The following is a 25336-nucleotide window of genomic DNA, read 5'->3' as shown; positions in this document are numbered from 1 at the left end:
TTTGTATTCATGAAGAGGATTCGGTTTCTAGTGTAACATCCAAATTGTCCATTCCAAATTACACAGTTGGAGTGAGCCAACATATTTCCATTGTGTGTACGCGAGACATGGGAAAGTAATTTTGTTAGGACAAAGGACAAGGAGTAGGACTTCTCCAAAATTTCTTATAGCCTTGCCTTAGCTTCTTTTAACTTTTTTCTTTTTGTTTGATAAATCCAAGAGGTGTTACACAAGTCGGAGTAGCATGTCCCCACAAGCCACACTTACAAATCTATACTACTTTGAAAAGCATGAATAGCCTCAAGAATATTTCTGAAATTTTTTGAGGACAAAATCTGCCCTTATATATTTAAATTTATTGATAAAAATGAGGGTAAATATGGTAATTGGTTATTGATATTAAATGAATTGAAAAGAGGTCATTTTAAGATATTCAATGCATTCAATTCCCTTTCATTAAATCCAATATTTAAGATATTAAGTTGCATTCACCTTCATTCAATCATATATTTATGGCATTTTTTTCTCAATATTAAATTCTATTAATTAAATCCATACATAATAAATTAATAATTCTAATAGCATAAAAAATTATACTTTTAAAATCTACCTAAAAATAGTGTTTTCATCTAGGTCAAGGTAAGAAATTAAACCATTTTGGGTCAAATGGGCCAATCCATGTTGCCACAATTAAACAATAAAATTCAAAAATAGATAAAATGTAAAAATATATAGAAATTTAAAAACTGGAACATTTTTAACATCATATATTCAACATATTAAACAATAATAAGTATGATAAATAAGAAGTTTTTTTATTAATAATGGGAATTGAATGTAAAATTTAGAACCAATTGGAAATAAAATTATTTTCCTATTCTCTCTCATTAAGTCTCATATCTAAGGTATATTCTCTCATTAAATCCTATTTTTAAGATATATTTATATCATCATTAAATTCTATTAATTAAATCTACAAAATTAATCTTAATAGTATAAAAATAAACATTTTGAAAAGTAATTCGAAAACAAAACCATTTTCTTCCCTTCCAGTTATGGGTAAGCAATTCAACCATTCGAAGTTAAATGGATTAATTAATAATATCATAATTAAATAATAAAAATTAAAATAAAAAAATATAATACAAAAATAAAATGAATTGGGCATATCTCTAATATTGTATATTCATTATATAAAACAAAAATAAATATAGAATGTAATAAGTATCTTTATTAATGGTGAAAATGGAATGCTAAATTTAAAATCAACATAGAAATGAGATGATGTCATTGTCAAACAATAAAATTTGTAAAAATAGAAAATACAAAGAACCACAAAAAGTAAAAAATAGATAAAATTTTGGGCACATATATACCGTTATAAATTTATAAAAATTGATGATACCCAACAAATCAAACATTTTTCTTTTTGGGTGGTGGGTTAGTGGTTTGGGTCAAATGGAAAAATCGATGATAGAATAGTTAAATAATAAATCTTTAAAATGTAATAAAACACTATATATATATAATGTAGATGGAATACATAACTTAAAACTTATCTGAAAGCAAAACTTTTTCTTATCTAGATAGTGGGTAAATGGTCCAACTTTTCAAAAAAACTCATGATGTCATAATTGAATAATAAATATTTTAAAAAAATTGAACATAAAATGATAAAGTAAAGAATTGTGTCAATAACATTTGGGAACATTTCTAATGTTATATACTCATCATATTAAATAAAAAATACTTTTATTTGTAATAGAAATATTATAATAACAATAATAATAATAATTGTTATCATAATTTAAAATTTCCACATGCAATGCACATGCACATTTACTACGAGCATTTAAGTTTATTTTTAATCATATTATTACTTTTGTTAATTTTTGTTTTCTATATTAACTATGATGAGTTCAAATCTCCTACCCACAAGAACTCTACCCATGTCTACACACATAACATCATAGTCCCATATGGAGAACATCTCATATTCTGTATATAGTTTTATGTACGAGATATTCTTAATGCATAGGGGTAGTGTGTTGTGGGTAGATGTGGGTAAGGTTCTGGAGTCAACTATGATATATCTAAAATTCAAATAATTAATATGAAAAAAAAACTCACGTGCAATGTATGTGCTTAATTATTAGAAGATATTAAAGCACTCAGAAGATTGCAAAGATTCAAAAAACAACCGAAACTATCTTAAGCCTCATTAGCCATCCAATCTGCAACCTGATTAGCCTCTCTGTAAACATGTCTGTAGCTCACCCCTCCATCCAACAGCTCTTTGATGCCCCTCCACCTAGCAACTCTTTGATTTTCGAGCAATCTTGTATAATATTCCTAAGGTTCTAAGGAGCATATGTTTGACTTTTTCTGATGTTTAGAAAACCAAACCAAATCAGTCAATCAAATCGGTTGGGTCATGACCAGACTTATATCCGGTTTGCTTGTATCTTAAAAATCGAACTATATAGAAAACCACTTAAAACTAGTAGGGTGTTTGGTTCTGTGGGCGTTTATTCAATAATCAGTACCACCTAGGCGCCACTTCAACAGTTCTTCTCTCTTACTCTTCCATACACATCGAGAATGACAAAAGTGGACTTCGGTTTTTGTGCACGCCTACCATTTGGGAAAGTTATTTTTTAAAGCTTCCATAAACAGTTAGACGTTTTTTCACTATTATGCTAATGTGGAGCCTAATGGCACCTAATTGTCATAAACGATTGTAATTATTACATTTCTCGGTTTTCTCAACAAATAAAATAAAAACGTTGAATGAGAAAACATAAGCAGAACCAATCACATACTGGATGTAGGGGTGATCATTTCAACCCGACCTGGCCTGCACAAAACTAGCTTGGAAATTTTGGGCTTGGGCCTGGACTTTGTGTTCAGGCCCAGCCTGGGCTCGGGCACACATCAGGCCCGCAAATCTTAGGGTTGGGCTTGGGCTTAATACTTCAAGCCTAGCTCGACCCAGTCCGCATATATTTGAACTTACACATTTTTTGTATAATGTATACATATATATATATATATATTAAATTATATGTTTTATATATAAATATTATAACCTGACATATATAATTTATATTATATAATGTATAAAATAAGTTTATATGCATATTATGTCATTTAATATAAAATATTATAGATATAAAATATTTTATATATGAAAGATATTGGCCCAAAGTCAAAACCGACCCGACTTGAGCCCGTGTAGACCTGGGCTAAGACATATGTTTAAGGCTTGGAACCTTTGGCCAGGCCGGGCCCGAGTCTAAACTATAGCCCTTATCATAAGTGCAAAGCCCGACCCGGCCCATGATCACCCCTAACCGGATGATTCGTCGATTTAATTGAAAAACCGATGAATTGGTCCCGATTTCTTAAAATCACTCGGATCTCAAATGTATAGAATTTTTCAGAATGTAAATAAGAGTTGAACCCATAATTTTTTTTTTCATGTATATTGAGTTATTAATTATCATTAATCCATTTATTTATTTATGCTCATTTATGAATATGTAATGCATATATTAGCTTTTTTTATACAATTTATCCGAAATTGAACCTCTACCCGTGAACCTCTCCTCTTTTCGGTTTTCGGTTCTATATTCGGTCCGATTCTCTCAACATTGATTTTTTGTTTACAAAAAGGCGCCTACCCCTTTTTTTTCCCTGATTCTCTCGTTTTGGGATCTTTCTTTGCCCTCTTTTTTCTCTCCACTGTATCATCGGTAGTCTCTTTCTCTGCAGAAGGAGAAGAGAAGGAAAGATCGAAGATGAGGACATCGATGCTAAGATCGGTTGCGGAAGCAGCTCTTAGAAGAGGAGGAGGCCCTTCTTCTTCTCATCTCCTCCGCCGATGCTACTCGTCTGAGTCGGCCCCCGAGCGCAAGGTCGCCGTCTTGGGTGCGGCCGGTGGGATCGGCCAGCCTCTCGCCCTCCTCATGAAGCTCAATCCCTTAGTCTCAAAGCTCGCCCTCTACGATATCGCCGGGACTCCTGGTGTCGCCGCCGATGTCAGCCACATCAACACCAGATCTGAGGTTGCTGGCTACATGGGCGAAGATCAGCTCGGCCAGGCCCTGGAGGGATCTGATATTGTCATCATTCCCGCCGGTGTTCCCAGGAAGCCCGGCATGACCCGTGATGATCTCTTCAATATTAATGCCGGCATTGTCAAATCTCTCTGTACCGCTATCGCCAAGTACTGCCCTAATGTAAGCTTCCTTCCTTCTCTTTCCTTTTGCTGCAAGGCATTTTAACATGCTTTTATATCTCTGGTTTTCTGAATACAATTAAAATTGATGGAACCAGGCACTGGTTAACATGATTAGCAACCCCGTTAACTCGACGGTGCCCATTGCTGCCGAGGTTTTCAAAAAGGCGGGGACTTACGATGAGAGGAAGCTTTTTGGTGTGACTACCCTTGATGTTGTTAGGGCTAAAACCTTCTACGCCGGAAAGGCCAAGGTTCCGGTTGCCGGTATGCTTCATTTGGCAGAAAGATTCTATTTTCTTTTCTTTTCCTTTTAAAAGAGTTTCTCAAGGAGTTTTCAGGTGCAGAAACGCCGCGTTTTATGCTTGATTTTTATGAATTTTGTTTGCCTGATCTGCAGAGGTTAATGTTCCTGTAGTTGGTGGTCACGCTGGAATAACCATTCTCCCTCTCTTCTCTCAGGTACTTCTATTTTCGCTGTTTGGATCCGTGCCTTATGTTTCATTAAAATTAAGTGTAGGAATTAATAATCACTTGCTGATCTTAATCTTTATGCTTGTGTTTATAATGACTAATAGGCCACGCCAAAATCCAACAACTTGTCGGATGATGAGATTAAGGCTCTTACTAAGAGAACACAAGATGGAGGGACGGAGGTTGTGGAAGCAAAGGCTGGAAAGGGTTCTGCAACATTATCAATGGCGTAAGTCTTGGACTGTTGGGCACAGGAATTTCAATGGTTATTTCTGTGTTGAAGTTTTCATGTTTTGGATATTGAGAACAGTTTTCTAGTCTTATAACTTGGAAGCTTGCCTGGATTAATAAAAAGGCGCAAGGGCCATTTTGCGCCTGAGGCGCAAGGCGTGTGCCTTTTTGGGGCAAGGCGCACAATTTAAAAAAAAAGCTAAAAATTAAAAAAAAATTGCAAAAAAAAATTCAAAAAAATAAAAAATTATAAAATATAATATTAATAAAAATATTAATTTAAGTTTTAAAATAAATGTTTTAAAAAACCTATTATCTAAATTTAAATACATAAATATAATATGTAAAGCATATTCAAATGAGAATTTAAAAATGAAATCAAACATATAAAACATTTTCAAGCATATAAAACCCACAATCTCTTTTTATTTTTTTCTCAATTGCATCAAGTAGCTAATGTGACATATTACATTCCTAATTCTACGAGCCGCCTTTGTGCTACACCCCTCGAGGCAAGCCCAAACAAGTCCATGTTAGGGTCTTAAATTCTTAGCGAAGCTTTGAGAATCCCCTATTTGGTAATGTTGTCCATTCATTCATCTTAATAAAATATCTTCTTAAAAGCAATTAAAACTATAAAATTATATTTTTTGTGTGAAATCTAAGAATTTAAGACCCTAACATGGACTTTGTTTGGGCTTGCCTCGAGGGAGCAGGGCCGCCCCCGGAGCCCTCGGCCAGACTCAAAAAAAAGGAAAAAGCGGCAAATTTTCAAAAGGTGCACACTTGGGCTAAGGCACAAGGCGCACGCCTAGGCGCACTAGGCGTGCGTCTTTTGAACGGGCTGCGCCTAGGACCTGGGTGAGGCGCCTACCCTAAAATGCGCCTCACTTGAGCGCCTCATGCACGCCTTTTAAATCACTGCATTTATATGTTCTACATATAAATTCTTCCGGATAGGATTAAGCCTAAGGTGAATTTTAACGTTGGAAAAGTTGAACTAGAGCCTTATTTAGGCTATTTGGTAACATTAACCTATACAACCAATGTCGTTTATTTGAGCCATTGATTTTTACTCAGGCCTATTGGGGTGTAAGATAAACCTTAGAGAGAGGAGCTTTACATAATCGAGACGAGTACAAGCTGCCTACTGTGTGCACTTATTTATCTCATTTTGTATTTCCAAAGTTTTCAAACCAAATTATTGATAAAAAAAGTTTTCAAACCAAATCAGGTCTTGATTTCCCTTATAGAAGCTGGTGACTAGCGACGATTAGTAATTCCTTGCATGAGGTCCAGACTGTATTTTTTTGCCATCCTCCTTTAGTTGCTCTCTCTACTCCTAAATGGGAAACTCAGTTGGTTAAAGCATGGTTTTTAAAAACGAACCGGTCAGGGGTCCGGTTACCGGTTCGAACGGTCCGACTGTTCGACCTGAACGGCCGGCCTGTTTTGACAAAAAAATAAAAGAATTTAAAAAATTGGAAAACGGTCAAAACCGTTCGAACGGTTCGAACAGTTAACTGGCCGGTTCAGTGTTTTGCTGACCAAAATCAACGGTTTTGGGGGGAACCGGACTGGTTCCCGGTTTTTCCGGTCCGACCGTCTGGTCCGGTCCGGTTTTGAAAACAGTGGGTTAAAGAACCCTTGTTTTCATTTATATAAAAAAAATCCTTGTTTTCCTTTTTTCTTTTCAAAAAAACAAAGGCTAATGAACCTTGTTTTATGTGGTAAAATAACTCAATGATTTTATATTACTATGCAACAAATGCTTTATATTTTCTTTCGTTCTTGATCCCTGAAGTTGATTATGTAAACCAGGTGATACTAACCTATCACGTTTCTGCAGCTATGCTGGAGCCATTTTTGCTGATGCTTGCCTCAAGGGACTTAATGGGGTTCCAGATGTTGTAGAATGTTCCTTTGTGCAATCTAACATCACTGAACTTCCTTTCTTTGCTTCTAAGGTGATTGAATTTGACTTAGCCTTAAAATTTTGTGTGGTGCATTTATCCTTCTCCTTTTAATGTCAATATTAATAACTTCAGAGGCACTGTTTTTCAACTTTTTGTTTTTTTTTTGAATTGTTTAGTTATTTGTGCATGTGTAAAATTGATAAATAAATTGGAATTAGAAATTATGTGTATACTTATCATTTGTGTAACTGCCTCCTTTTCATTAAACCCATTTAGTGGTTTTATGTGCTTTTGGATTAAGATGACTTTCTTTTTCCAGTAAGTGCATGCTTAGCTTGTGCTGAAGTTGTTCATCATCATGTTTATTGGTTGGAATACCTTAGTAATGGTTACGCTTGTAACTGCTAGTTGATCAGAATTCCTTCGTTGTCTGGTCTCTACATTTTCTAGATTTCATAGTAGCCATTTGTTGATGTACATAATGTCAACCTTGGTCTTAACTCTTAAACCAATTATTTTGCAAGGATTTTAGGTACAAGGAAACGATTTCTAAAACCTATTTTAGCATGTCATATGGCCTTTTTTGTTTGGAATCTCAGTCTCATTGTCATCACAATTAAGTGTAATCCATGAAAAACTGTCATGTATGTTGAGGTGCTTTTTTGTTTCTAGTTTTAGTGTGGAGCCATTTTAATTTTATCCATACCATTGGAGAATATTTGTGTGTTGGTTCTCTGCTAATTTGTCAAAGATGACCACTGGCCATAGGATTCATCATTCAACAATCATACTTGTCAAATGTGATATATGATCTTTATTTTACTTTTGGGGGCAAAGTATTTGTTTCAGGGATTGAAGGCACCCCACATCCTACTAGTAAATGGGTCTGCAAAAGCAGTAGCCATTTGTTCTCTGATTGTTTGTGTGGCTTAAAGCAAAATGATGGTTAATTCTATTAATTAGAGAAGTTTTACAAAGGGATGATGCACAAGATGGATATTGGGCAAATTAGGGTTCTCAATACAAAACTACACAGAAGATGATAATTCATAAAAGCTGCTTTCCACAGGTTAAGGGATTCATAAAGCTTAATTTTGATGGGAGGTGTGTTTAGAAATGATGAAGGCCATGTTATTGCAATGTAATTGGGCCCAATTTGAATAGGAGGCTCTCCAAAGGTCAGAAACTATGGATTTTTTATAGGGTGTGTAGTGGGCAAGAGCATTGAATTTGAGAAGATCCAGAGAGATATTGTTCTTTTTCCAGGTCATCAGCCTTTTTTCAAACTTTTCTACCAATGGGTTCCAAAACCAACTTTCCTTTGGGTTTGCACCTAGGGGAAGTTGTAGATAGCTCAAGGGCCAAGCAGAAATAGGGCATTCTAAGCAAGCAGCAATAGACTCCAACTCCCTTCCCTCCACATTTAGCCCCACCACATAGCTCTTCTCAATATTTATTTTCTAGTTTGAGACATTCTCAAAGAGGGTCAGTAGAGTTATCAGATTCCTTGCCCTCAACAAATCACATCCCTTGCAAAAAATTATGATATCTTCTGCAAACTGAAGGTGGGTTACTGGAACTTGATTTCTTCAATCCAGCCCTCTCTACTTCTAACAAGTCTACTAAAAACATCAGGAACCAATGTGAAAAGGAAAGGGGACAACGGATCACTTTGTCTCAAGCCCCTACGTGTTGGGAAAAAGTCCTTTACTACCCCATTTACTAGAATTGAGTAATGGCAAGACATTAGACAACCACCTATCAACTTGCACCATCTGTCCCGAAAACCACATTTTTGAGAACCTCTAGCAGAAAATACCAATCCACTAAATCATAGGCCTTTTCAAGATCTAATTTGCAAACAAAACCTTGCATATCCAATCTTCTCATCTCTTCCACACTTTTATTTGCTATTCAAATTTTGTCAACTATTTGTCTACCATGAACAAAGGCACCTTGAGCTTGACTTATGAGGGGGGGGGGAGCCTTTTTTATCCTCAAAGATAAGACCTTAGTATTTTATAGATGGTTGTTACCAAACTGATTGGCCTAAAGTCTTTGGGTGCCTCTTTCTTCTTTAGGACCAAGGCTAGGAAAGTGGCATTTACTCCACGTCTAATGACAGACTATTCCTAAAATTCTTTGAAAACTTCTAGCAAGTTTCTTTTAATTATGTTCCTACAGTCTTGAAAGCAAGCCATAGTAAAGCCATTAGGCCCTGGTGCCTTAGATCTATCCATTGAAAAAATTGCTTATCGGATTTTCTTCCTCAAAATTCCTTTCCAACCACAATTTAATTTCTTTAGAAAGTGTAGGCCAAACCAATCCAGCCAACTCCACTCGACTAGCTAGAGGTTTCCTTAAGATAGATTTGAAGTGGGCTACAAAACAATTGGTTATTTCCTCTTGAGATTCCAACTCCACACCACCCACTTCACGTTTAGTCACCAGGTTTTTTCCTTCTTCCATTGGTCATCTCATGAAAAAATTTGGTATTCCCGTCACCTTGCTTCAAGTCTTGTCATGTGACTCCTTGTATCCATGTCCAAGTACTATACATGATTTTTTTACATGGCGTTTGCACTCTATCACAATACAATGCTTTACCTTTTGCTAAGAAAAAAAACAATTTTATACATTTAGTTGCCACGACATTATATGATAGTGATGTTAGATGGCCACTGTCTTCTATACATCTTTGCATTGTTGGCTATGAGCCTATGACATACACGCATCTCTTGTCCCTTGTTAATTGTTAGCTATAACATACATAAAATTGTTGTCCCTCGTATGATAGTGATGCTAGGTCACAAAACATACATTTTTGGTCCTCGTTAATGAACATAATCATCTATTATTACCAAACTTCTTTGCATTGTTTTTTATTACATTACAGTAAACATCTACTATCTTTTCAAAAGAGTTCAATTGTTTCTAAGCACTCTGAAGTAATAGATTAATGAAAGGGAAATGTGTAGGACCTTGGGCTTTCTACTTACCTCAATGCAAAGCCTCCTTTTGGTTGGTTGTGTGATTGTTTCATTTTTTTAACGGTTCCCCTATTAGGTGGTAATAGCATGACAAAGGTTGAATTAGAGTGGTTAAGCATTCCACCCGACAAAATTATTGGCAATTTTGGCAAAAACCTTTTTGTCAATGTTGATCTGACCATTTGGTAGGAAAAATGTTTTGGAATTTGGCTCCATGTGTGGTGATGTGTTGTAGATACAATTTTAATTCTTTTGAATGGACAAAGTGCTATTCATTCAGAGATAACTGTGTGGCAATGGTCTTTATTATTATTATTATTTTTTGATAAATGAACAAAGATAACCCTAAACAAAAGGAATTTACAACTGGAAAGGTCCAGCCAACTTGGGGCAGGCTATGGTCAATGCTTTAAAACGCGGAGGCGTGTGACGTGAGGTGTTCTACTACCTAGAAGCGTGAGGCATAGTTTAGAACGCAAGATGCGTAAGCCTCCTTAAGAGGAGGGGGATTAGGAGGAGGAAGGGGGCATTTCATTTTTTCTTTATTTTTAATAAAAATCTTTTATATTAAGAAGAATAAAGAGGCATGACATTAGTTGAAAAGGGGGGGGGACCACTTTCTTTCCCCTTATCTTTTCTTCCTTTCCATTTCCTTTTCTCTTTTTTTCTTCTTTCTTTTTCTTTCCCTTCCCTTTATTTTCCCTTCCTTTCTTTTTTTTTTTCTGTTTTTTTTTATATAAGATGTGCATGAGGCGTAAGCCTGTAGCACACGTCATGAAAAATGTGCATGAGGCGTACGCCTCAGAGGTGTCAGTGCCTCTGGCATATGCCTCAGGGTGTTTTGGGAGCGCCTCGCCTGGAGGCGCGCCTCCAAGCGTACAGCTCCCACACCTTTTAAAACACTGGCTATGATCTTATTTGAATGATTGATAGTGCCTCTGGCATACGCCTCAGGGTGTTTTGGGAGCGCCTCGCCTGGAGGCGTGCCTCCAAGCATACAGCTCCCACGCCTTTTAAAACACTGACTATGATCTTATTTGAATGATTGATAATAGGATTTGTATTTCCAAAAGAATTTGAATTTAGAAATTCCCCACCCCATTCTCTGAGCATTTTGATATCTTAATGTAATGTGCAAAAGTTTCTATGTCTAGCTAATATATCGACCTAGAGTATTATGTTAATGCTTTATTCTGGGTTCCGTTTCTAAGTTGGAAGTCGCAATGCTTGGCAGGTGAAGCTTGGAAAGAAAGGTGTAGAGGAAGTTCTGGGGTTGGGTCCCCTCTCTGACTATGAGAAACAAGGCCTGGAAAGTCTCAAGCCTGAGCTAAAAGCGTCGATTGAGAAGGGAATCAAGTTTGCCAGCGAGAAATAGTTAATTAACTAGGCTATACAGGTTAGTGGGGGTTATGAGAGCCCTAATAAGGACAGACAAAATTTTGCATCTGTATTCTGTATTAGCGTTCAAGCTTTCACCAATTCTTCTTTTTTCGACATTTTGTTGCCTACCGGAAATGGTTCTCCCGCAGCTGGCTGCTGAGGATTAGGCGATATGGGACTTGAGATTGTGTTAATAAATAGTTCCAAGGGTTTGCCATGGAAGTGGTTCCCAAATAAATATCAAGGCTTCTTGTTTAATTTTTTCTCTCAAGTCCTAATGCAGGCTGTTCATCCTTTTGTTTCTTCACCCCTATATATCTGAGCTTCTTTCAGTGGATGAAAATTTCTGACACTGGGCCAACCTTGTAATATGAAGCAGGAATGGAGAGAGGGCGTAGGTTCTTTTTATTTGTTAATATAAATTCGTTAAAACTAGATCAACGAACAACCTACATGGTGTTTGGTTATGTGAATGTTTAGTTGGTTGAAAGGAAATTCTTTTTGGGATATTAATCCAAAAAATGGTACCTTGTAGGCATAGAGAGGTATCCTCCATTCCAGATCTTCTGAAAAAAGACGTTAAATGCCAAGATGGTAATGGCCGAACAATTAGTTTTTGGCATGACAAATGGGTTACCAACACATTTATCAGAAATATTTTCAAATGAAAACAAGGAGATTGACAATATTATGGTTTCAGATTTGATTAACTTAGAAGGGGAGTGTTGGGATGAACCTAGAGTTTGAGTAATTGTTCCTAATGTTTTTAGGGAAAAAATCAAATTCATATTTATCTCTCTTAGCCATTTTGAAGATAGATTTATATGGGAGAACTCTACAGGAACTTTTACTATTAAATCAGCCTATTTGCTGAAATGTTCATCAATCATAGGGGTAAATAACTCTACAAATTGGCTTGACATCATTTGGAGCATTAAGAGCCCTTCAAAGATCAAAACTTTTCTTTTCCTTCTCTTCCAAAATAAGCTCTTCAAAAATACATCCGAGGAAAAGAGGTTTTGATATTGATGGATCTTGTAACTTTTTGCGGTAAGGAGAAAGACTTAAATCATATTTTCAAATATTGTCCTTTTCTTGTCAAATTTGGTCTATCCTTAGTGACCCGTTAGAGGGTCCGTTGGATAGTGACCAAACCCTTGGATCAAACTGTCAAAAAAAAAAAAAAAAAGAAAGAAAAACAAAAAGCTCCTTGTTAAAGATGAAATCTCTTTCATTTTGTGGGCTATTCAGAAAATTTTTAATAACATTGTGGTCCCCCCTCAAGCAATTTCTTGATCGAGCCATTCATTCTTTTATGGAAATCTTAGAATTAGAAAAAGGTGCAGCCATATAATCTTTTCACAAGACTTGGAAGCCCATTGCATGGTCTGCTCCGTCGCAAGATAGCATAAAAATCAATTTTGATACTTCTCATTATCTTAGATGGTCCTTGTACTATTGCTTCTATTGCCCGTAACCATCTGGTCGTGTCTTGGATGCCAAAACTGTCAAGATTGGATTATGTACTATTAATCAAGCTGAAGCGTGTGCTGCCTGAGAAGCCCTGAAATTCCATCAATTTTCAATCACTATTGAAGGCAACTCAAAGTTGGTGATTTCGTGCCTCAACCAGAAGATGAAGTCCTCATGGAAGATGAGGAACACTATCAAGAGCTGCATTAGGATGAAGAACACCTTTACTAGAAGACTTATTTTTCGCCATGTTTACAGAGAAGCGAACCAGGCTGCAGAATGGATAGCTCGTGAAGCTCAGATTGCTACTCCGGAGTTTTTTTCTTTTAACTTTTCTTCTCTTCCCCCTTCTCTTCTTTCTATTTGTTTTGCTGACTTCTGGGGTTACACTACCCCTCGTTTGTTGTAGTACTCTCTGGTTTTATTCAGAAAAAAGAAAAAGTGTTTTCTTAATTTGAATGAGAGTCAATCTTTGAGGATACATTATTTTTAATGTTTCCATAAACACTCAGCGGTTTATTTAATATGCATTCAGCTTATGTGGTGTCTAATGGTGTCTATGGTCTAGCTGTAAAAAAATGTTTATTAAATAAATAACTATGGTACCAAACATGCTCAAGAGTGGGGATAACTGACAAGAGATCCAAGTCGCCCCTAATCCTGAAACTGGGTATTTGAAGTTGATGAATGGAACGGCTGATGCAAGACCAAATTTTCTAAACAATATGAGCCACTCAAATAAGATCCAAGATCCGAGCAATTAAAATAAAAGCCTAAACTTTTAAGGCTATGTTTGGTTTGAAGGAAAAGGTAGGGAAATAAAGGGAAACATAGAAAAACCTATATAAGGTTTATAAATGTTTCTCTACATTTCCCTTCATTTCCCTATTTTTTTCTTCAAACCAAAATGTAGCGTAAGGCATTACACCCCCAACAAAGAAAGTACTAGGTAGTAGGTGCCTATATTTATTACAAAAAAGAAAGGGGGAAAGACAGTTCAGCCCAGGGTCAGAATTTATAGGCGCAAAGTATTGCTGTGGTAGGTGCCAGATTGGAATTGATGCCAATTCACGGGTGGGTGTTGGTGCATAGAGTGTGGGTTGTTGCCATTTTGAATGTTTATAGCTTTGTAGTGGAAATAGAAATCTACATTGGGTCTATCCGTACTTTTCTAATTTTTTAATTAGAAAAGTAAATCATATATTCTATGTGCCAAACTTAACTTTTTCTTTCCATTTTATTATTATTATTATTTTTTATTTCTAATGTTGGTTGTTCTCATTGCAAGGGTATGCTATCGGAAAAACAATCAACCTCCTCGGGTGAATTTTGATGAATATCAACTGAAGTTGTGATTGGTGAAACTGTTTCAGTATCATATCTTTTTGACATCATAAGTTTTTTCAAAGCTTTCTATATACTATTGAAAGTGTGAATAAGAGTAAAACTTTTGTTTGACTAAAATGCTCTAATTTTTTAATTTGGTTACTCTTTAATTGTAAGGATAGAAATGTAATTTGAACAATCATTTTCTTTCCATTCAAATCCCTCTCATTAAATCTTATATTTAAGGTATTAATTCTCATTATTCATTCATTCAATCCTATTTTTCACTAGAATACCCTTTTTTTTAACTCCAAACTTTAAGGTATTACTTAGCCCGCATTGCCCCAAAACCCAAGCATACATAGCTCTCCCTCACCATCTCAGGCCCAAATTATCATCGTGAATAAGACGAGCACAAAATGTAATGTCAACTATTACATTTCTCCTCACTCAATTCCCTATCATTAAGTCTTCCATTTAAGGTATTAACTCCCATTATTTCATTGAATCTTATGTTTAAGCTATTTTTTACCAATGCGTTCTATTAATTAAATCCATATCCAATACTTTTAATGATATTAAATACAAGATATTTAAAATTGACCTAGAAATGAAACTATTCTTCCATCATTGTGGCAAGTAAGCAATTCAACCACTCGAGTCAAATGGGTCAATCCATGATGTCATAATGAAATAAAAAAACTTTTAAAATAGAAATAAATACAAAAAATAAAATATAGAAAAATGGGCACATATCTAATGTTTTATATTCATCATATTAAAGAAAAATAAGTGTAATAAACAATAATAATTCTTATTGATGCTGGAATGAGATATACATTTAAAACCAATTTGTGATGGTGGATTAACAAATCAACCTTTTGGGTCAAATGTATCAACCCTTGATATCATAATTAAATAAAAATTAAAAAGATAAAAAAAGAAAAAATATTATGTAATAGTATAGAAATTTGTAAAAAAACATTTGGGAACTTATCAAATATTTTATATTAATTATATCAATTAAAAATAAGTGTGATAAGTAATAGTTGTTTTATTAATGTTGGAAATAAAATATAAAATTTAAAAACAACTTAGAAATGAAATTGTTTTCCTGCTGGTGAATCAACAATTCAGCCTTTTAAGTTATATGTGTCAACCCTTGTATATATATATATACAAAAAAATAGGGTAAATTACAAAGACCCCCTTGTACTATGGGGTCAGCGACAAAGTCCCCCCTGCACTTTTTTTTTGCGACAAAGATCCCCATGAACTTTAGCCGTTAGATAAAGACTCCCTTCCGTTAATGTTCTGTTTAATTTTTTTTAAATGTCCAAACTACCCTTTTTATACTGTTCATTGTCTTGTCCATTGAAGTTAGGAGTCCGTGCTTGTTCAAGAGAACCCATAGAACCCATCTGAAATATCTGTAGCAGAAGCTCTTATCGTGTTTTCTATGCTTGTTCAAGAGCCTCATCTTGACAAAGAACCCCCTGCTCTTGGTGGTTCAGTTGGAGATGAAGTGAGGATGAAGACAAACATGGAAGAGATGGGTTGGTGGTGGTTTTTTTTTACATCATGGTATGTGAAGTGAAACTCAAAAAAGAAGGAAAACAATAGGTTAAATAGGTTTTAAGAGAAAAAGGGCAAGAAAAAGAATATAGAAAAAGTTTAGTGGGGTATTTTGGTAAATTAACGCTTTCCATAATCTGACTTAACGGCAAAGGGGGTCTTTGTATAACGAATAAAGTTCAGGGGGTCTTAGTCGCAAAAAAAAGTATAGGGGGGACTTTGTCACTGACCCCATAGTACAAGGGGGGTCTTTGTAATTTACCCAAAAAAATATGAAGATATAGAAATTCTATAGAAAATATTTAAGACATATCTCTAATATTTTATATTAATGATATGAGAAACTAGATATGATAAACAATAATGATTTTTAACTTTTTATTGATGATGAGAATAAAATAAAAAATTTAATACTAACACAAAAGTAAAATTATTTTCCTATTTAGTGGTAGATCAACAATTCAACCTTTTAGGTCAAATGTGTCAACCCATGATGTCACACCTAAATAACAAAAGTTAAAAAAACATAAAAACACAAAAATATATAAATTATGTAGAAAACATTTGTGCATATCTTTAATATTTTATATTAATAAACCATATTAAAGAAAATAATGTGTGACAAAGTGTTGCTGCAAAATATGAGGCCAAGGGCAACAAGGAGATTTCACTAGTCCGAGGCCGACAGGTCTGATATGTAAACAAGAGAAGAGTACACGTCAAAGGCCCCAGGTGTTATCCTAGGGACGGGGGCTCCAACGATCATGTTAGCCGAGCACTTAAGAGGGGTCGAACTAGGCAAGAGACGAGGGCTCAAAGCTTAGTCCTTAATAGCCAAGAATTTTATTCTCTTGGGATTCTGAATATGCTTACATTGAGATGAGCACCCCATTTTATAGCTAACCTTGCCTTAGGAGTGGTTGGAAACAGATGGTGATGTGTAGTCAGGATTTGATCTAACCGATTCCACGTGGTGCAATCTGAGGCCCGCCAAGTATCCCTACATCACTTGCCCCACACTCTCGAGGCTGTGGTGGTCGAGGTCGGATGGCGTGTTGTGCGGAGACCTCGAATTTGGCCAAAGAGGGTACTATAGAGTTGCTTGGAGGCGTCGGCCTCGGCTGAAGAGGGTTCTCCTTAGCGGCTTTGTGGCGACTGCTTCTCTGCTCGTCCTCCGTCTCAGTGGAGGATCGTTATGGGCTGAGAATGCGTGGCCATAGCCAGCACGGGTATGGGATGTCCACATTTATCAACCATGCCTCGTACAGGTGTTTATGTCATCCGGTGAAGGTCTGTACATAGGACGAGAATCGGTGTTGATCGGTCGTGGCTATATGTAGTGTAGAGGAGCGTCCGGTTTGGGTCATTCTTGACCCGGAGCTATTAGGCAAACCGACTCATCCTTCAACATCATTTCTTCTTCCCAAGGTAGATGCCACATGTAGCTCGTCGGTTTGGGTTGCTGGGTCGGCTAATCCACGGTTGTTGGATCAAAGAGATTTGAGTCATGTGTTTTCCTTTAAATAGGGAAGTTGGTTGGGCGAGTCTTCACCATTTTCTCAAACCTTGAGTCTTGATCAACAACTATAGAGACCTTGGCTATTGAAAACCGATTCCCTAAGTTTTCTTCCTTCGAACACGCTTTAGGTAAAGGACTCCTGTCTTCAACATGTCGGGCTCAGACTCTGGACCTGAGTGCTATGCCCTTCCCTACTAGAGTGACCTTAGCAATTCTCCTTCCACCTCGGCTAGTAGTGGGACCGGAAACAGTGGCTCCAAGAGCTCCTCTCGGACGTCCAATACCCAGGTATTGAGGGAGAGCACCGCCCCACGGGGAGCTGAGCATGACCAATGGGGTGTAAACTCTCCTGATGAAAGTACTGGCCCCACGAGGCTGAGGGCCGATGCCACAGGGAATTTCCTTGTGCATTCTGAAGTGGTGGAGCCGGAGGAGGCTGAAGAGCCTACACTCGAGGAGCAGGCCCTAGCCGCACGCCGAGGTGTGACATTATGTCACCCCCGCTCTGACTTCAACAGTGAGCTCGACAAAAAGCAAGTGAGGGCTTTGTCTGAGATGTATCACATCTTGGTGGGCTATAGGGTTAGAGTCCCCTACGTAGGTGATAGGTCATGGTAGCCCACCGAGGGGGAGGTGTGTGTGCACGAGCGCTACCTCCACTTCAGCTTTCGTTTTCCCTTGCCTCCTCTTGTCCCAAAAATCCTTAACTACTACAACATTTCCCTTAGCCAGCTTGCTCTGAATGCCATTAGGACCATTATGGTTGTGTTGGTGATGGCTCGCCTCCAAGATGTGTCTGTGACCCTGAAATTCTTTCGGGTCTATTCACATTAAGGAAGCATCCTAACGGGCAATGTCTATTGTACTTCCAAGGCCAACGGGGTAGGGTAGTAGACAACCCGTCGTCAGTCCACAACTGGAAGAAGAAGTTTTTCTTCATTAGTCATCCACAAGGATGGTCCTTCTGGTCTAATTGGGGAACATTGGACTCGTTGGTTGAGAGGAACACTGGGACGATTCATGCTAGGCCCTTAGTGTTGGAGGAGGCCTTGGTGTGGGCTAGTCTCAGTCTTGCCCCCCTTGGTATGGGCACTCCTGCTGTCGGCTAGTTGTGTTGTTTGTTTAATGTTCATTGCATACTTTCTAATGTTGATAGCCTTTCTTTGTTGCCGAAATGGATGGCGGCTTGAAGGAGAGACTCCTACAAGTGGCAATGGCCAAGTCCAGGAAGGGCCCGACCGAGGTGCTTTCTTGAGGCCTAGAAAGGAGGAACCACCTCGGCCAAAGGGGAATGCTGAGGCTGAGAGGAGGAAGGCGGCCACTCCCAAGTGGCCGGTCAATGCCCCTCAAGACCTGAGGGCGAAGAAGGTGGCAGTGAGGACCACAAAGCCGAGGGTGCTATAGGAGGACCTCAGCATTCGGGGCCTCATTCCTTGGACCAACAAGACGACATCCCGCTAGTGGCGTGTCGAGTGTTCTGCCCGAACTAGAATGCCAGTGAGGGCGACTTGCTAAGCAACACAGGTGTCGGTTGCGCCTTGATCACCTCCGTGCTTCTTATTGGGGATTGGTAGTCGTGGACCCAGGTCTCCCCCAGGTCCATAAGGAGGAGCTGGCCAAGTTCGACACCTCTTCTTATTTGGAGGGGATTGAAGACACTCGGGCTCAGGTCTTGGCTTTCTTCCCTAATTTCGATGTTAGCTACTTGGGCCCTCATCTTCCGAGCCAGCCAGCGGCCGAGGTGGCAGGACCAGCTAAGGGCCAAGGCAGTGCTGAATAACCTATGCAACAGGATGTGGCTGATGAACCCGTTGACATTGAGGTCGAGTGAAGATGCTCGCGTAGGGCCGAGGCTCCTTCTGGATAGTTTTTTTGTTTTCTTCTTCTTTAGTTTTGGTTTAACTTTTTGTAAGGGGCTTGGTCTCCCCCATTAGGGGCCTCTTTTTGTAAAGAGAATTGAATGAGCCTACTAAGTGAATATACAAACTTTTTGATCATATTAAGTTTTTTTCTTTGTCAAAATTGTGTCGTTTCCTTCTTTTTCTCGCTTTTTTCCTTTTATCTCACACAAGGGCCAATGCTTCCCCCAAAGAGTTATATTTTGCAAAGAAACTCATAATTCTTGACTTAGCTACTCATGAAGGTGTCTCACCTTAAAGTTGTTAGGCCAAGGCCGAGCCTTGTCGCCGAGGTTTCAAGACCCTCTTCCTTAGCAAAAACGAAGGGAAGCGATTGCCTTAGCCTACCTAGTGTGTTTTCCTTAGGTACTTAGAGACCAGACTCGTGCGTGGCTGAGGCCTGATGAATGGTAAGCGACCGAGGTCACTGAGTGCCTTTTCCTTGATGGGGTAGCGTTATTCATTTAGTGTGTTTGTTTATCGTGTTTTGTGTTAAGTAATGGGCCAATGTCAACTCTTTGGCCTACACAAAGATTCGCTTCTCTTGAGGGTCTTTGAGGCCGAGGCCAACGTCATAGGCCATTCATTAAGCATGGCCAAGGTCCTAGAAGTTCTTGCCTTAACTAAAATGGCGACTAGGCATGTGACTCTCAAAGAGTCATGTACCTTTGGATGACATCCAGTTCGAGCATACAACCTTAGTGAAGGTTGTATGCTACGGCTAATCGTTTGGCCGAGGGGTCTTGGCGATTGGATAAGAAGAGAACGTTTACACTAAGGTAACTCAAGCTGAGGTGAGAGGAACTTGCACATTTTATTCACAAAATTTTCATTATTCATGCTTATTTCATTGAAAATACATCTGGTGGTTCTTGAAGTTCCATGTATGAGGTATTGGTCTTCCACTCATGTACTCTAACCGAAAGGTGTCGGGGCCGACTACTTGCTTGACTCTGTCGGTCCCTTCCCAGTTAGGGCCAAGATTTCTGGCGCTGGGCTCGAGCACCATAACCTTCCTGGGGACAAGGTCACCTTACTTGAAGTGGTGCTCTCTAACCCGGGAGTTACAGTGTCTGGAAACTATTTGCTTGTAGGTCGTGACCTTGATTTGAGCTTGCTCTTGGATTCCTTCCAATAGATCAAGGTTGTTCCTTAACTCTTCATCATTTTCGGCTTCTTGATATGCCTTGGGTCAAAGTATCGGTTAGCCAACCTCTATAGGGATGACAACCTCAGTTCCATATGTCAAGTTGAAGGGAGATTCACCCGTGACAGTCCAGCGTGACAGAGGACCTTACTGACATAGTAGACCGGCCTCTAAATTCCTTCATCCTCTCGTACTAGAATTAAGCTGACGATTTCATTCCTGGCCAAGAGGTATAAGAACAAGGTATCCCCAGGGAGGGGTCACGTGAGAAGAGGAGGCGACGCGAGGTAGGACTTGAACTCTTCAAAGGCTTTTAGGCACTCTTCAGTCCACTATAAGTCCTTTAGCTTCTTGATAGCTCAGAAAAAGGTATGCAGCAGTCAACTGACTTTGACATGAACCGATTGAGGGTTGTAATTCGGCTGGTGAGTCTCTGAGTTTCCTTGATAGACTAAGGGGGCTCCATGTCAAGTGTGGCCTGTAATTTTTCGATGTTGGCCTCTATTCCTCGTTGAGTGACCAAGAAACCCAAAAACTTGCCCGGGGTGACGTCGAATGCACACTTGTTAGGGTTCAACTTCATGTTGTACTTTCTTAGCACCCTAAAGGTCCCATCAAGGTCCGAAGTGTGCTAGCTAGCTTTTAGGCTCTTCACTACCATGTCTTCAATGTAGGCATCGACGTTGCTTCCCATATGATCATTGAATATCTTGTTCACCAGCCATTGGTAGGTGGCCCCGACATTCTTCAATCCAAAAGGCATCACCTTGTAGTAGTAGTAGGTGTCATGCTCGGTGATGAACGGGGTCTTCTCTTCATCACTAGGATGCATCTTGATTTGGTTGTACCCAGAGAAAGCATCCATGAAGCTTAACAACTCGTACACTGTGGTGGTGTTGACGAGGTGATCAATCCTCGCCAAAAGAAAGTTGTTTTTGGAGCAGGCCTTGTTAAGATCTGTAAAGTCAATGCATATGCACCATTTTCCATTAGCTTTATAAACCATGACCACATTAGATAACCATTTAGCATAGTGTACCTCTCAGATGAAGCCAACGTCGAGTAGCTTATACACCTCTTCTTCGATGGCTTTCCAATGCTCCGGTGCAAAGTTCCTCTTCTTTTGCCGAACTGGCCTACAGTTCCAGTCCACACTTAGCCTGTGAGTAATGACCGAGGGGTCAATTCCTAGCATGTTAGCGGTAGACCAAGTAAAGACGTTGGCATTAGTTTTGAGGAAGCTTACAAATTTGGAAAGTGTATCTTGAGGGATGTGTGACCCAAATCATACCGTCTTCTCATGATCGACCTCGTCTGGGGGAACCAAGATGAGGTCCTCGTCCAGTTGGCCTCGGCTCGCTGGTTCTTCCCAGAGGTCAAGCCTTTCCAGCGGTAAAGCTTATTTGTTCTTGCCTTTTAGTGTTGCCACTTAGCATTGTCTACAACTTGTTGATTCCCCCTGACTACTCCCACACCATGCTCAGCGGGGAACTTCATGGTGACGTGATAGGACAAGATGGCCACCTTGAGTGCATGAAGGGTTGATCTCCCTATGATAGCATTGTATGGGGAGTCTATCTTCACGACCAAGAGCTCAGTCATCTGGGTGACTTGCTAAGGCTCAGCCCCTACTGTGACTAGTAGGGTGATATTCTCTTCGAGCTTAACGACTACTTCGAAGAACCTGGCTAGTGGCATGTCCACAGGTTACAATTGATCTTGCGTCAACTGCATCTTCTCAAATGTATCATGGAACAGGATGTCGGCTGAGGAGCTGCTGTCTATGAGGATTCTTTTCACCATGTAGTTGGTGATGATCATAGACATCACCAATGCATCGTCATGGGGCAATAAGAACCCTTGCAGATCGTCGTTGGAGATGGAGATGATGTCCTTTGGTCTCGGCCTTTTAAGCGTTGGGCTTTGTATGTTGTATTGCTTGGTGTATGCCTTCCGGGCCGAGGGTGATGCTTCACCCGAGGTCGAGCCCCCAATGGTGACATCAATAACTCCATCTAGGGTGTAATGGGCTTCAGGCCTGGCATATTGTTGTTGTTGTGAGGACGAGGCATTGGCGTCATCCCCAATGTACTCCTTCAGGTGCCCGTAGTGGATGAGGGACTTGATCTCATTCTTGAGTTCATAGCAGTCATCGGTATCATGGCCGGTGCTGCGGTGGTACTTGCAGTACTTCTTGGGTTTACCTCTTTTAGGGTTCCTCTTTAGCTTGTCCGGCCACTTCATGTATTCCTCCTTCCCTATTTGCATGAGTATGTGTCCGGGTGGAATTCATGTATTCTTCCTCGGCATGGACCAACTGAGGGGTCCGGGCTGGAGGCCGTTGATGGCCACATGCATGGAGACCGAGGGGTCAAGATCCCTTACTTCAAACTCTTCCTGGTTGAATCGGTCCATGTACACCCAAAGGCTTTCCCCACGCTTCTGCTTGATGGACATTAGGAAAACGATGATCTTCTAACACCATTGGTTGTTGACGAAGTGGAAGAGGAAGAGATCTGCAAACTGGTCCCAGGAGTTGATGGACCGAGGGGGGAGCATAGAGAACCATCTGCGTGCAGCTCCCTTGAAGTGCTTGGAAGGCTCGAAACATCAGGGCACCGGAGTACCTATAAAGGAGCATGAGTGCTCGGAAGCTTTCCAAGTGGTCATCTGGATCTATGCTCCCATCGTAGGTCTCTAGAGTGGGAGCCTTAAAGTTTGGTGGGAGTGGATCTGAGGTGATGGAGTCAGTGAAGGCCTCCATCTGGGTAGATGAGAGGTTTTGACTAGTGGAGGCATCACCTCCGCCCTCCTTCACTTGCTGAATCTAATCTTGGATGGTGCCTATATGCGCCTGAAGGTCACTGAGATGTCGGTTTATAGGCACCTGGACCTTGTCCAAGTTCTCTTTCATGTGGGACGGGTTGGCCCTATTCCCGGAGTGCTCGAATGCAGGCACATCCTGAGCCTTGCGAGCTCAGCGGTCGTTGAGGAGATCAAAAAGGTCAGATACTGGTGGGGGAGAGGCATAGCGTCGGCCTCCTACCCTCGAAGGAGGATTGTAGTGGCTGGAGTGCTCATCGTTATCCCAGTTTCTCTACATGTGGCGATGATGGCGATTGTGGTTCCTATTGTTATTGTGGAACCCCATTGGTTCACCTCTCTAGCTGGGGAGCTAAGAGGTCTTCGACAGGGGCCTGCTGGCCCATCGGCTACTATTGTTTGACGTTGAGGGGTTGGCCTTCCCTTGGTCGATCGGGTGCTGGCCCAGTAGTGCATGGGTGGATCATCCACTGTATTTCCCTTGGCTTCCGATGAGCGACCACCCTATGGGTAGCCTCTTATTGGATGCCCTACCTCATCCAACCTCTAGGCTAGGTTATCCAGCCTGTCAAGGGCTAGCTTGAATTGGTTCATCGTGACTAGGTTCTGAGCGCTATGAGTGTGGTCTTGGTTATCAGCCATGTCAGAAACTTGATTGATTAAGTTAAGTTGTTTTTAAAGGGAATTCTTGAAAATGTTTCCACAGACTACGCCAATTGTTGCTGCCAAATATGAGGCCGAGCGCAACAAGGAGATTTCATTGGTGTCTGAGGTCGACAAGTCCGATCTGTATACAAGAGAAGAGTACATGCCAGAGGCTCCAGGTGTTATCCCAGGGGCGGGGGCTCTGATGGTCAAGTTAACTGAGCGCTTAAGAGGGGTCAGACCAGGCAAGAGACGACGACTCAGAGCTTAGTCCTTAATAGCCAAGACTGATGCTCTTGGGATTCTAAATATGCTTACCTTGAGATGAGCACCCCCTTTTATAGCTAACATCGCCTTAGGAGTGGTTGGAAGCAACTGTTGATGTGTGGCCGAGATTTGATTTGGCTGGTGTCATGTGGCACGATTTAAGGCCCACCAAGTATCCCTACATCACAAAGAATAATTGTTTTTATTGATGATAGAAATAAAATACAAATTTAAAACCAACCCAAAAATGGATTTATTTTTTTGTTTGGTGGTGAGTCAACAATTCAATCTTTTGGGTCAAATGTGTCAACCCTTGATGTCACAACTAAATAATAAAAATTAAAAAAAAAGATAAAAACACAGTATTAAAATGCAAAAAATGGTAGAAAACATTTGGGCACATCTCGAATTTCATATATTCATCACATTAAACAAAAATAAATGTGACAAATAAGAATTATTTTTATAAACATAGAAATATGAAATAATTTTATCTATCTATCATCATAAAAAAATTGTCACATGCAAAGGACAGGCACATTTACTAGTTTTACCAAGATAACTGTAAGTAGGGGTGTCAATGGACCGGTTTTGGGTTGGACTCCATCCAAATCAAAATCTATTTGGATGGATTGGACGGACCAATAAGACATTGAATTTGGATGGACTGGACGGACCAATATGACATATTGGATTGGACCTAGTCCATCCATAATGAATTTATATTGGATTGAGCCAATATTTGGTCCATTGGTAGAAGAAGTAGAAATCTGCTGGACTAAAAAATATAAAAGAAAAGAGTGTTTTCTTGAAGAGAGAAAGAAGAGAGAAAGAGAAGAAGAAAAGAAAAGATTTTGAGAAGTAGGCTAAGAGAGTTATGTTTTGTCCGACCCCTTCACTTGTTATTTATAATAAAAAATATAACAGTTTGAATAGGACTAAAAAACATAATAAGATTTGGACTCACATAACTGTTATGGTCCCTACTACTTATATAAATCCTAACATAACACAACTATTCTAAAATAATCACAAAAAACATCTAAACTTCAACACTCCCCCTCAAGTTGGGAGTAAATGTCACGCATTCTCAATTTGCGTAGATCATGTTCAAGTTTGTTCTTTGCAACTCCTTTATTGAGAACATCCGCCAACTATGACTCTGAAGAGATATAAGGCAAACAAACTTCTCCGGTGGTTACCCTCTCCCTTATGAAGTGCCTATCAACTTCAATGTATTTTGTTCTGTCATGCTGGATTGGGTTATGGACAGTGTTGATTGCAGCCTGTTGTCACAATATAGCATCATAGGCTCCTCTGCTTTCACCCCAATCTCGCCCAATAGAGATCTAACCCAAAGTAGTTCTAAGACATAATGGGCCATGGATCTATACTCATCCCCTATACTTGACCTAGCCACAACCGATTGCTT

At 39.4% G+C, this 25336-nt stretch overlaps 2 protein-coding genes across 2 annotated transcripts; one reads left to right on the top strand and one right to left on the bottom strand.

Moving 5' to 3' along the window:
- The first annotated feature begins 3667 nt into the window (after positions 1–3667).
- LOC104613084 (malate dehydrogenase, mitochondrial-like) lies at positions 3668–11489 on the top strand. The gene is made up of 6 exons (XM_010280775.3): positions 3668–4241; positions 4339–4507; positions 4641–4702; positions 4819–4943; positions 6795–6912; positions 11086–11489. Exons 1-6 carry the CDS (start codon positions 3801–3803, stop codon positions 11224–11226), a joined length of 1056 nt encoding a protein of 351 aa, XP_010279077.1. The 5' UTR covers positions 3668–3800; the 3' UTR covers positions 11227–11489.
- A 10387-nt stretch (positions 11490–21876) lies between these two features.
- LOC104613139 (uncharacterized) lies at positions 21877–22437 on the bottom strand. The gene has a single exon (XM_010280840.1). It carries the CDS (start codon positions 22435–22437, stop codon positions 21877–21879), a length of 561 nt encoding a protein of 186 aa, XP_010279142.1.
- Positions 22438–25336: the final 2899 nt, after the last annotated feature.

The sequence above is a fragment of the Nelumbo nucifera genome, chromosome 1 (assembly GCF_055504915.1).
Source record: "Nelumbo nucifera cultivar China Antique chromosome 1, China Antique-T2T, whole genome shotgun sequence".
NCBI lineage: Eukaryota > Viridiplantae > Streptophyta > Magnoliopsida > Proteales > Nelumbonaceae > Nelumbo > Nelumbo nucifera.
The sequence above is the reverse complement of the archived record's forward strand: the minus strand, read 5'-3'. Positions and strand labels throughout refer to the sequence as shown.